Below are 13,120 nucleotides of genomic sequence, written 5' to 3'. Positions count from 1 at the left end.
TGCACCTGAAAGGGGTCGGATCCCCTCTTAACGTCCCTTCTTCTCTCTGTTTGTCTGGTGCCTCTTTGTCCTCAGAACTGTTTGACAATTACATGCAGCAGGATGCCCACGAATTCCTCAACTACCTACTGAACACAATCGCAGACTTGCTGCAGGAGGAGAAGAAGCAGGAGAAGCAGAACGGCAAGCTTCAGAACGGAAGCCTAGAGAGCGACGAAGGGGAGAAGACGGACCTCACGTGGGTCCACCAGATCTTCCAGGGCACGCTCACCAATGAGACCCGGTGCCTGAACTGCGAAGCTGTAGGTTGCCTCTTGGCTGGTCCTTGAAATTCTTCTAAACTCTTATTTACATGCCCCCACTGCCACCGCCACCCCCCCAGGAAAAAGTCGGTCTGCCTTACAGTTTTAATCCCTCTCGTGTTGTGTCAATGGAAGTCTGAACTGTGGATGAAAGGGTGGGCATGAAGTGTGGGGTCAGCGCCGGTTGAATGTCTATATTTTGGACTTTCCTTGTTGTTTCTCTGACATGTGTCCAGGCTTCTTCTCAGCATGCACCTTTCTGGCCTTCAAGCTCTCTCATAAATCATCTTAATCCCTTTTCATAGCTGAAGTGCAGAACTGCAGAAGTGGTTGCATCTTCTTTATGTCTGGACAGAGGGTCCTTGTAGCCCAGTCTAAAAAAAAAAATCCAGTGTGTGAAACAGATGCTTAATTTAAATTGTTCTAAAATGTCTTTAGTTCTAATGATATCTCCCTTGCCTCCTTATTTTATTTCCATTTTGCAGGTTAGCAGCAAAGACGAAGACTTTCTGGACTTATCGGTTGACGTGGAACAAAATACGTCAATAACACACTGCTTGAGGTATATCTTTTAAAAATATATAAATAGGAGGGACAAAAATTACAGCCCTTCACATCTGGTCAACCTCTACATGGGTCTTCTCTGAGCTGTAACGAAGGCAGGGTGGCTGGAGTTTGGCTCACGGTACTGACATTGAAGAGGACGCAATGTTTTTCTCCTGGAAGGGTTGCTGCACAAGACGGGGTGGCCTTCAGACCTTCTGGGGGCAATAATGAAGCCTGTGAATGGGGATATAATGGCTGTGCAGACTGGCCATGATGTGGGTTGTAGTCCAAGTCTTCTGGAGGGGCTGCAGGTCAAGGAAGGCCTTCTCATTGCAGTTTGGGACTCCCGTCATGTCGGGCAGGGCTACGTTGGGGCAGAAGTGACGAGCTTTTGTTTCGGGACTGGAAAGCTTGCCGGGCACAAACTCCTCATTAAATCTCTGATTTTTTCTCTCTCTCTCTCTCTCTTTAAACAGGGGGTTCAGTAACACCGAGACGCTCTGCAGTGAATACAAATACTACTGTGAGCAGTGCCGCAGTAAACAGGAAGCACAGAAGAGGTGAGGCTCCCATTGATCCCCCTGTGGCGGTGCTTGTCCCCCTCCGGTACCCCTTCCGGGTGACCTCTGTGCGGTTCTCCTTCTCGCCCTGCACAGTGCTCTTGCGAAGGTGAACCTACGTGTGGGTGGGCTTTTCCTCTTCCTCTCCTGCTGAGGCTCAGTACCCTTTTTGGCCATCTCTTACTGTACAACCCCCGGGGCGACAGGGCAGAATTCTCTCAGGCTTCCCCTTTTGTTGCGAGGAGGAAAGTGGGTTTTCGTGCCAATGGAGCAGCTGCTTCGCTTCATTCCGATCCCCAAGAACAGAATCCTGTCCTCTCTGTTCTACTTAGCACAGAAGCGATTCTCTGTGACGTTTCAGTCTCATGAAGGTTAGAAGTTTAGCGATTTTTCTTTCCTGGGAATCTGCGGATGTTGCTCTCTGAGGGACTTCAGACACGTCCCGTCGGTGCTCAGTGACTGCGTAACACACACGGACCTTTTCTCCTCTCTCTCCTCCTTGTGCCCTTGTTTTGCGGCCCCAGGATGCGTGTGAAAAAGCTGCCCATGATCCTGGCTCTCCACTTGAAGAGGTTCAAATATATGGACCAGCTGCACCGATACACTAAGCTCTCCTACCGTGTCGTCTTTCCCTTGGAGCTTCGACTCTTCAACACATCTGGGGATGCCACGAACCCGGACAGAATGTACGACCTCGTGGCCGTCGTGGTGCACTGTGGCAGGTAAGCTCTGGGGAGCCGTAGACATGGGCCACCAGTCATATTCAGAAGTGGTTTACCGGTCCTTCCTCCTGGGGGTGCTCCAGGACCACCATGCAGCTTGCCCAAGGCTTCCCAGGTGGCCGGGCCCTCAACTCCCACCAGCCGCACGCACTCCCTCCTGCAAATCTTCCCCTGGGAGGCGCCGCTGGGGTCCCAACGCGCCACCGTGGCGGGCTGAGCATCTTTGCTTCAAAAGAAGCCCCCCCCTGCACCCCAGGACCCTTTCTTTTCCGCTGTGCTGTGGGATCCTGTCTTCTTCCATTCTTTATTCCACCCTTCCACACCTCTGCCCACCAGCTTGGTTTGCTGAACTCTGCATCCTCTCAGGTCGTTTCCAAAGGAACCAGAGACCTCCAGTCTTCGTTTCGGTGGTATGACTGAGCAAATCGCACAGGACCCCTTTGGATCATTACTGTAGCCAAATATTTAGTACCATCTCCTTTCTACAGAGAGCTAGATTTTCTTGTTCTCCAACTGTGTTCATTGAGTTGCTATCTTGACCTGCCTTTTCTCTCCATAAACATAAGGTGTTTGGCTGGTCGTTTAAAAATGCTGAGTTCCTTATAGAAGCCAGGTATGGGCTGCTCCATCTTCTAGGAAATGAAAACAAAATAAAAGCTATTATTAGAAACAACAAAGTCATTTAAAGCAGCCGGGTTTGGCCCCATGAGTTTAGCGTATTTTTTTTTAATGATGTTTAGCACCACCGGGTGGTTAAACTGTGTATTGTTGAGAGTGCACCCAGTGTTATTTAATTTGGCCTTTTGGATTAAAAATAGAAAAAGGAAGCGGGTTTTTATAAAACAAAATGTTCTGTGCAGAAAGCGTTGTGTGTCTGATCCAGTGAGGCTCTTCTCGTGGGCTGCTGCATTCATGAATTATTTTTAATTTGTATATTATAGTTGATGCAGGGGTGGGGGGAGGCCGACCCCTGCCTTACTTTAGACACCAGCTATCAGCTTTATATTCTGTCCCCTTTTTTGATTCCCCTAAGATGCAAGTAGCATTTTGGAAATTTGTGTGTGTGTGATTTTTAAATCATACCGGAGGCCTCGTCAAAGGCTCCACTGATCGGCAAGCCATATGAGAGCAATGACTAAAATTAACCAAGCTGGTTGGTACCTCGGAGAGATCCTTAGTTCTCTCTCACTAATGTGACATTTCTGCTTTATCCCAGTGGCCCAAACCGTGGGCATTACATCACCATCGTCAAGAGCCATGGTTTCTGGTTGCTGTTTGACGATGACATTGTAGAGGTAAGTGCATCATCTCATCCCAGCCTTGTGGTCTTTAGTCTTCTGAGGGTCGTGGCAGTGGTCCCAGAAGGACCAGGAGGGGGAAGAGCAGGCACACAGCAGGGGAAGAAATGTTTATGACGGCTGCCTTTGAGACGTAGATGAAGGAAAGAGCAGAAAGCAAGCAAGAGAAAGAGAAATTACTGGGCAGTCCATGTTGAAGGTTGGGGTTAAATATGAGTTTTGGGGTTGCAACAGCTGAAGTCTGCTGGTGCAAGTGATGCCGGTAAAGCTTCTGCAAAGCCTTGAACGTTGTCGGCTTTGGAAAAGCGATGGCCCTCTTCCAGCTCACCTTGATGACATGGCTAGAGAACGCAGCGCTGTTCCCGAATCCCCTTGCGACCAAGGTGAACAAAGCTACCTCTGCCCATCCTTTCCATCTCAGGTTTACCCAGAAATGGCCACTCCCCGTTAAACATGGTTTGCGTCGGTGGCCGTGTGTAATATGCCATCATGGTTTAGGCTTCAGAGAGGAAAGGCAAAGGGTCCTCCTCCTTCCTTAACCTGGTTCTTGCTCCCCAATGCAGAAAATCGACGCCCAGGCTATTGAGGAGTTTTATGGGTTGACATCGGACATTTCCAAAAATTCGGAATCGGGATACATCCTCTTCTACCAGTCAAGGGACTAAGGTGATCCATGTTGAAACTTCTTTCACATGTGGCAAGAAAAAAAAAGAAGGGGTCAAGGCCTCACCTGGACAGGATACCACAGTGCTAATAAAATCAGTTTTCCCCTCAGCCATAGAACCACAGGAGATCCAGAGGAAATGTGATGGGCTGTTTCCTTGAAGAAGTGGGCGGGCAGCTGTCGGCGAGGGTGCATGGCGCTCTGCTTCTGCTTCTTTCTCTGGCCTACTCTCTATGCGCTGACCTCCGGAATCTGTTACCTCTACTTGAAAACCGGCTGCTTAATTCTTCACAAGCCCAAAGAAAAGGTTTGAGAAAGTAGCCCTGTTGATTCTGTTCTCCGTTCGGCAAAGGCCTGAGACGTTTTCCTTGGTTTCTGGTTTTTTGTCACTTTTCTGGATTCTAGCAAAACGATTTCAGCCTTTGCTGTCGGCTTGAGGCCTGTTTCTAGGATACGAGCAGGAGAAAAATGAGCTGGCTGGTTTTGGTGGCCGAGGACATCGGAATCGCCATCGGGATAATTTGTATTGGAAGCATCACATTTTGAATTTTATGTACAGAAAAAAAAAGGCAGAAAGTTGGTGTTTCAAGAGCATCTTGAATTTCCTCAAAGATGTCATCTTGGTTTCAGATAACACTATTTATTCTACTTTTTTTCACTTTGTCTGTCTCTCCCAGACCACCTTAAAGGTAATTTTATATGCTTTGTAACCTGTTTGACTTGTTTTTTGTTTGTTTGTTTGGTTGATTAGATGTTTGACTCAGAACTGCAAGATTGGCAAATTCAGGGGAGCAAAAAAAGAGAGGTGGAAGTCTTTAGGATCATGTCTAATGTGAAAGTTACTGTATTTCTTGGAGCTATTATAGAAGCCAAAAGTGCCCTCTACTGAAACAGGATCTGTTCAGTGTTTCTTTCATGGTATAATGAATTCTGCGTAGACACAACACGTGGAAGAGCACGGATCGGCGTGTGGAAAATATGCATATTAACCAGCAGGTTCTCTGATACCGTCGCCATTACCATGAGAGGAATGGGTGTGAAGGAGGGAAACCATTCAAACAGGCCTGCCTCTCTGCCTTTTGAGCCGTTCCTCTTCATCTGTTCACCTTTTGCCCTCGCAAAACTGTGGCTCAGTCGTGGTTGTGCTGCCACGGCCGCTTCGGCTGCAGGAGAGCAAAATCGGGCGGTCTAGTGGAGACACAATTTTTGTTCCTATTTCCTTAACCAGTCTTATAGGTGGAAACTCCAAGGATTAATGGGAAGACTCAGCAAGCCTTATATATCTGCACTGAAAATCGCCCCTTGCCGGGTGCCAGCCGCTCGAAGCATCCTGCTGGTCTCGTGACTCCGTTTGGGACGAAGGCCCGCTTTGGGAGCGGCTGCTTGCCGTCCCCACCTGGAGTGGCTTCCAGTTGCGTAAATGAAGGGGGACGCCCTACGTGGCCCCTTGGGGTGGGGCCAGAAGAGGCGACTGCTTAGATCAGAGGCCTCGATTCCCCAGAAAGGAAGGCGTGGATCACTTGGGGACACGTTCCATGGGAAGGAAAAACGAGCTTGCCATTTGATCACAGCATGAAAGGTCTCTCTGCTTGGCCTAGAACGCCCTGCCCTACCATGTGCATTGGCAGCTGCCAGGAAGGTCGCTTACCAAATAAATTCCATAACGTGTGTTCTGTTTTTACCCAAACTTTTCTCAGAGGGACGTCTCCTGTTCTCAGTGTCCTTACAGTAACGCTAGTGGTCACCTTGCTGTTTTGCCTTGTGTACCCAATGGTATTCCATCCATCACACTTTCTGCTATTAAAACAAACAAACCCTCCAAATAAACGTGTTTTTGAACTGGGCTAAAGTTTCAGCATTCTACATCTTTGAACTGTTTTGGGGCGGGGAGAGAATGACTTTCCCCACAATGCTAATGTCTAATATGCAAATGTAGTATTCAAAGTTTGTCCTCACCAATGAAAAAACATTTTTTACTGTCAGTCGCTGGTTGGTGATAACTGCATTACAAAGGAATGTTCTCTTTGCTAAGAGAACGACCCACAGCGACCTTACGACCTGTGTCTAGCATTTTGTCGGATGGGGGGAGGGAGCAGGATGCACACCTGAAACACCAAATACAGCCAGGTAGCCGAGGAGAACACGAGGCTTGTATTTTGTATAGTTGACACTAATGTTTTTGCAAATAAATTACCTGACTTTGAGAGGCAGAGGATATGGAAAGATATATACTATAGATGAAAAGGTGCACTTTTGCTACAGATTTATAAGGGGGTGACTTGGAAGAGGGTGGCATGATGATGTTACTTCTGTATAAAAGATGACCCCCAAATGTCTCCAATAAAGGTTAGTTATGGTCTAAGGCCTCGGATGTCTGCGGCGTCTTTTTAAATGGAATGTGAGCTTAAATGTCAAATGGGTGCCAACGTTTTGCTTGTACAGTACTTTTTTTTTTGTCTACTTCCCTTCCTTTGTGAACTTTGTGGTTCTCCCTCATCCCATATTGGACTGAGAGGGAAGGGGCTGGTCCAAGGCCACTCAAGGAACGTCCTAGCCAAGTCAGTATTTGCACCCAGATCTCTCCCGTCTTAGCCTCGGACTCTTAAGGACCAGCTCACCTTGGTGAGGAAAAGAAAGGGTCAGGATTAACCTTTGAACCGCAGAGCCTGTTTCAAGGTAAGCCTCAGGAAAGCCTTGTCAGGCTGGTACTTAGGAGAACAGGGCTGTGCATCTATAAATTTCAGCATAGAGTCTAGAGCTGGCAAAATACAGAAAATCTGCTTGGGGTCCACCCTCACCCTAAAACATCATAATTTTCTGCACAGGGTATTCTCATAAAAACGACGCTTAAATTGGGCTTTTCTTTTTGTTTTTGCTAATCACTCCCACCTGCTTCCTTTCCAAAGTGCAAACAAAGTTTGGGACGCAGCCCATATTTGCTGCTGATCATGTCATTTTTGGCAAGCGTCGTAACCCACAGGGCCCATTTTGGTTTGGGCTTCAAGCTTCATCAAAGGCCTGTGCACATTCCTGCTGAGAGAACACGTGAAATCAAGGCTTCTGTTAGTGTGTTTCATTGTAGAGGAAAATGTGTTGATTTTTTAAATGGCACCTGTTTACTTTTTTTGAAGAGCCGCTTAACAAAATTGTCATACAAGTTGTTGCAAGAGATGATGTTGGAATTCTTCCCCAACCGTCTCCGAGGCCTGGAAAGGAAAATATTCACACTTTCCAAAAGATTTTAAATTACATACTCAGGCTGCTCACTTTCTAGTCTCTGGAGGCAATTTATCCTGGCAAAATTTCAATTTGTTTCTCAAGGTTTTCTTTTGAGCGTCGAACAGAAATAGCTAAAAAAGTATCAGCTTTGGCATTTGATCAGAAAATATTAGCGGACTGTTTTAGTGCAGTGTTACAAAGGGATAAAACATCTACCATGGCTCGCAGGTAATCAAGCAGTTTTATGGCTCTAGTGTTTCCTGCACACAGTACACACCTGTGTGCACATGTGTGCGCACACACACACAGAGACACACCCATAGACTTCACCAAATTAAGAAGCCTGTAAGGACAAAAATCACAATTTCATATTGTAACTCTGACAACCCTTTCCAGGGTTTTCCAGGTAGAGAATAATCAGAGGTGGGTTCCCATTCTCTTCTTCTGGGGGCATCCCTGGGACTGTGCAGCTGGCCCAAGGCCACCCAGGCTGGCTGTTCTCCCAGGAGACCTAGAGAGGAATTGAACTCCCAACCTCTGACTCCACAGTCATCAAGCTGGGATTTCTTGTTTATTTGGTATCCAGACCTTTTAGTGGCTCTTAAACATTTTTTTTTTTTTAAAGAGGAACTGGTATCCAGAAAGTTTCAATTCTAAGTCAGGGGAGGGAACCTCCACCCTCATCAGGTAGAGGGGTGTGTATGAGTGTGTGAGTGAGAGAGAGGGGGGGACAGAGGGAGAAGATTAATGGACTTGCTCTCTTTAACTTCACAGTCTTTAATAGTGGGCCTAAGAGAGCTTGGAAAAGTTACTTTCTAAACTGTAACTTCAAGATATTGAAGGATTCCATCGCATGCTTCTCCCTCGCGCTGTGGAGAATGTTGGTTTGCTCCACCATCACTCCCAAGATATGGAACAAAGGAAGGCAGGGAGACCTTTCTTACCTTCCTCCCCTCCGAAAAAGGCTCTTTGACCTCTGATCTTGTCTTTCTTTCTTTCCATCATTCGTGTCTCGCCTGTGAAGTCCGGGCACTGCCCTCCTCTCCTGTCAAGAGCAATTAGGGAAGCCAGGCTTTAGAAGAGAAAAGAGGGGGAGAAGCCGTGCGAGGTTGTTTTTACAGTGTCCAACTCTTAGTAGTCCCTGCGGTTGATATACGAAAGTGAAAAGCAAGGTTAGGATGAAAAGGGGTCTTTTAGAGAAGAACTGAAGCAAGGTCTAGAAAACGCAAGCATCTGTACTGAAGCAAAGTCAGAACATTGGTCTGGAGTCTACTCTGAAAGGCAAGGGCTTTCTCCTGGTCTGGAGGGGCTGGGGACCCATTCATGGACCTTCTGCATGCCACTCCACGCACTGATGAACCTCACATGGCTCTGCAGTTCTCTGTGGCATGATGCACATCAGCATATACGGCCAAGAATCGGGGATGGTTTTTGAACCAACCTAGAGGATGCAGGCAACATGCAAGCTTTCTAATGCGTCTGAAAGGACGTCTGCTGGTCACAGAACTCAATTTCAATGGATGCTTAAACTTAGTATTGGGATATCCTTTAACAATTTTGTCTTAATTATCCTCAGCACTTAAGTTACGTCATTCTTCATTAGTTATGATACTCAATTTTTTTTTTAAAAAAAAAAGCTAAAGCGAGAATTCATTATTTTAATGATAAAGAATGGGTCTCAAAGGGGAGCCCAGTCTTTGATGCATACTTCCCACTTCTAGATGAGTGTCTTGAATATTTTGGGGTCTCCTACTCTTCTTGGATTTGTGAGTCAAGGATGAAGGGATAGTGGGTTCGGCCTGAGGAATCATCTGTGAATTTATTTATTTTTTTAAAAAAAAAGGTTGGAAGGCATGAGTCATGATGATAGATCCCGAACAGGTTCTGTCAAAAGCCTCCAACCTGATTACAGAATTATCTTATCAAATGAAACGCAGCTCTCAAAGCGCCTTTCATGCTTCCCGCCCCTCCATTATTAAAAACAATGACAGAGCAAACCCATGTCGTCACTGTTGAGTCAGTTATGAAAAAGAAGGGAAAAATAGCAACAGCCTTGAGTGGCAGCCTCTAAAAACACTCCAACTAATTATATTTCGGTAACAACAGAAAATAACTTGAAAGGTTGAGAAAAAAAGTTTTTTTTAAAGTTGCCTGGTTCTACGTGTCTCCCTGCATCTGAGTTTTTCAATGCTGAAAATTTTAAAATAATAAAATCTCTCTGGAAGTCTGAGATTCTGCAGTGGGAAGGGGAAACTGATGGGGGTTGGGGGAAAAGAGAAGGAAGCTTATTTCTCTGGCACTTCTTCTTTCACCAGTCCAAGCCAGCTTGGTCAAGAGTTAGTGCTTGGGAGTGATGCAGCTCAGCCAATATCTGGAAGAGCCCAGATCCCCTACACAGGTTAAAAAGATCTCTATAGATAACCTCACATCCTAGTCAGGTACCCTTACTGAGGGAGTGTCAGCTTCTATCCTGCACCTTTCATTTCCAGTTGTTGCCTTACACATGGAGGTCAGTAAGTCTTTCTAGACTCATCACTAGAGGGAGGATTTCTATGACATGTCACACTTTCTCTGCAACCCACATTTGAACCCATTAGCAAGTTCAAACATGGTTACAAGTCATCTGGCCTTTCTCACCAGATTACTCATAAGCAAGTGCAACCCACTTATACTTTCAAACATAGACTGCAGGGGAAAAAATGATATGCCCTACTCATCACTTACTACAAGTAGGAGGGTAACCAAACCAGAGGATTCGGTGGGGCTCAAGTGTGATCCTCTGCCTGGGATAATTACACCTGCTTGAGCCATAACTACCTAGGGCACTAGTGTAGCCATTACAAAGTTAACACAGATAATGAAGAAAGGGAAGGTGATGGAACAGGGGTCCAGAATAGGATAGGGAGTTATAGTTAAATTTCCTAGGCTGCCATTTTTAAAGAGAGTTGGTAAAAAGTATTTTGGAAGAAGGGGAGAATATAAATCCCCCCCAGGAATCTGACAGCTTGTAAAAGATAAAATACAAATGCAAGAATAGGCCACACCTTTACAGATGTCATTCAAAAAAGGAATTACATCCTTTGGAGATGATCTTTGTATTGAATGATGATGATGATGTGCTCACAACCTGCCTCCAACATGAGATTTTCTAGTATTTTCTACTGAGTAATATTGAGAAGTAGCTTACGATTCCCTTTTTTTTTTCTGGCATTGTTCTGGAACTCTTGTCGCTTGCCCAAGGCTACGCAGGCTGGCTCTTCTCCCACAAGCCCCAGTTGGGAACTTGAACTCCTGATGCCAGGCTCCACAGCCAGGTGCTCCAACTCACCAAGCTCTCCAGTGAGCCGTTTGTAATGATTACAGCTGCAGGCAGGCAGGCAGGCAGGCAGACATGGTTGTCAGCTAGTAAGCCTCTTGTAAGGAACTTTGGTTTTGCCAATATTTCATCACCAGTATTTTGTAACCAAGAAAACAGTAACTCCTAATACCTAGGAATCCTATCGTGCTCTTAAGTGTGGCCTGGATCTTGGGGAAGTTACGAAGTCAAGCATAGATTCTCCCGGGCAGCCTGAAGACAGGTCAGATCAAGCTAACCTCCTGAAACTAGATTTCAGGACCCTGGTCAGCTCTCAGCAGCCTTTTGAATATGCCTTGTACTGGTGAGTCCAGCCCTCTTCAGCGATCGAAGTCCGAGCTTTTCTTAAAGAATCGTCCACCACCATGGTGAGTCGACAAACTTCTTGGGTGGAAAAGGATCTCAGGGGTTTGACCTTCTCATCCTCCCACCACTGGGGCGGCTTGTTATTTCTTAATCTACTTCTTATGGATGGTAGTGTGAGAGGCCAAGCACTGCGGTCGTGCCGGTAATATCCGCTGCAGCATCACACTTCTATTTTCTTGAGAAACTGAGATGCCTCACTCTGTCGTTCAGCTCTGGAGAGTAGCCACAGGACCCTACACGCAGCAGTGCTCCAACACTGAGCATCAGGTTCCTCCCTCCTGTGTCCACACCTTATTTTATTTTATTTTATTTTATTTTATTTTTACAGTTCTGACACCTTGCTGTGGGCTTCTGTAATCCCACAGCCCAGGTTGTGTTTTGGCAGGATCAGGAGACAATTTGGAAGAAGCTGGAATTGGTTCTTCTAAATCTGTCTGCAGCTATGGTGGCCTCTTTCATCCTTTCAGTATCGGGGGGGGGAGGGAATGAGCAGGGCCTGTTTTTCTCTTTGGAGTGTGACGTCAAGTCTCTAGCCGGCTGCCAGTCGAAGCTGGCCTTGGGAACTGAATCGCTGGCAGTGTCAAGTTTGCTGCTTCCTGCCTTCACAGCTGTACATTGGGTAATGCCTGATGGGGTCCATTGAGGTTCTCTGTATCTGTCCTTCAGGTGCAGATTTACCTAGAAAGCCCACAGGGACCACTGAGCGATGCATTCAAAGCAATGACAGCCAAGATCGAGAGTAGTGGAACTGCAGCATTCCCCCTACACACGATGTGTGTTCTGTGCTGTCAAGTTGGAACTGACTTACAGCAACTCTAAATAGGACTTTCAAGATGAGATACCTAAGTTTTACCAGTTCTACTCTCCCAGTGAGTTTCCATGGCTGAGTGAAGATTCGAACTCTGCTCTCCAGAGACTTAGTCCATCATTCTATCCACTACACCCCACCAGGATTACAAATATTAATGACTCACTGGATAATTTTATAATTTGGATTCCTTCCTTGAGCAGGACATTGGGTCAATGGCCTTATAGGTCCCTCCCAATTCCATTCATCTATGATTCTATTGTTTTTTTCTCCCAACAAGTTTTATAAAGAATCTGTAAATGAATATCGGCAGACAGGCCTGTCTCTGAAAAACTCTTCCCTGTTCTGGTGCTCTTGGCTTCATGTCTTTCAATATGCTGGCCTTCCTCCATGACATTAAAAGACAAACACAAGTGAAATTAATCCAAATAGACTTTATTTACTAGACCATTGTATCCATCCTCATTGTGTGGTAGCAAAGAGCTTGAAGGGTTTCCTGTCTGCAAATATTTTTAGCATTGTCAAGAGCTGTCCTTTTTATCCTTTGCCATTGTTCCTGTTAACAAAAAGGGCTCAACACCGTGCATAAGATCAATAAATACTACCCTCACTCTTAACTGTCTTCACCTGATGTTAGGGACATCCATATGTCACCAATTCCCTCATCACTGAGTCCCTGAATGCCTTTTAAAATTTTATTTATTTATTTGATTTATACCCCGCCCATCTGGTCTAAAGCAGCTTCCAATATAGTAAAAACAGTGAAATAATACAAAAAACACAAACAATTACATAAATCATATTGTAATAAACAGAATACAACAATAGAATAGAAAATACATAAGGAGAGAATAAACAGAGAAGTCAGATATTAACTGGAGGGAAGGCCTGAATGTATAGCCATGTTTTTAATGGACTTTTAAAAGTGTCCAAAGTGGGGGACGCGCAGATCTCAGGAGGGAGATTGGTCCATAGGCTTTTAATTATTCAATTGCCTTTTAATTAGCATATAGTTTAATTGTTTTAATGTTTAGCTTGCAATGTTTTAAATTATATTCTTCTTAATACTGTGGGCCACCTTAGGTCCCCTTATCAGGAGGAAGGCGGTCTGTAAATAAAATAAAATAAAATAAAATAAATCTGTCCCCTTTATAGTAAAATTAAGCAACAATTAGGAACAAAACATCAACTTTTCCCAGTACCTTGTCTCTTCTGGAAGAAAGAGCTGTGCTCAAAAAGTGCATCATCATCATCATGGTTAATTTTGTAATGGCATCTGG

At 45.4% G+C, this 13,120-nt stretch overlaps 1 protein-coding gene and 1 long non-coding RNA gene across 2 annotated transcripts in view; one reads left to right on the top strand and one right to left on the bottom strand.

Moving 5' to 3' along the window:
- LOC110074356 (ubiquitin carboxyl-terminal hydrolase 12) overlaps positions 1 to 6,458 on the top strand; it is a 22,297-nt gene extending 15,839 nt beyond the window's left edge. The window contains exons 4-9 of the mRNA XM_072981494.2: positions 76 to 302; positions 788 to 864; positions 1,325 to 1,408; positions 1,933 to 2,130; positions 3,347 to 3,425; positions 3,992 to 6,458. Coding sequence (XP_072837595.1) covers positions 76 to 302; positions 788 to 864; positions 1,325 to 1,408; positions 1,933 to 2,130; positions 3,347 to 3,425; positions 3,992 to 4,093 — 767 coding nt within the window. The 3' untranslated portion in view covers positions 4,094 to 6,458. The remainder of the gene's footprint in view (positions 1 to 75; positions 303 to 787; positions 865 to 1,324; positions 1,409 to 1,932; positions 2,131 to 3,346; positions 3,426 to 3,991) is intronic.
- Positions 5,627 to 13,120, bottom strand: LOC144584485 (uncharacterized). Its single transcript, XR_013538753.1, has 2 exons — positions 13,043 to 13,120; positions 5,627 to 8,356 (listed from the first exon to the last, which is right to left on the bottom strand). It is a non-coding gene; the product is annotated as an uncharacterized LOC144584485 (long non-coding RNA).

This window comes from Pogona vitticeps, chromosome 11, assembly GCF_051106095.1.
Source record: "Pogona vitticeps strain Pit_001003342236 chromosome 11, PviZW2.1, whole genome shotgun sequence".
NCBI classification, from domain to species: Eukaryota; Metazoa; Chordata; class Lepidosauria; order Squamata; family Agamidae; genus Pogona; species Pogona vitticeps.
Note: the sequence above shows the minus strand (reverse complement) of the source record. Positions and strands in the feature narration are given on the sequence as shown.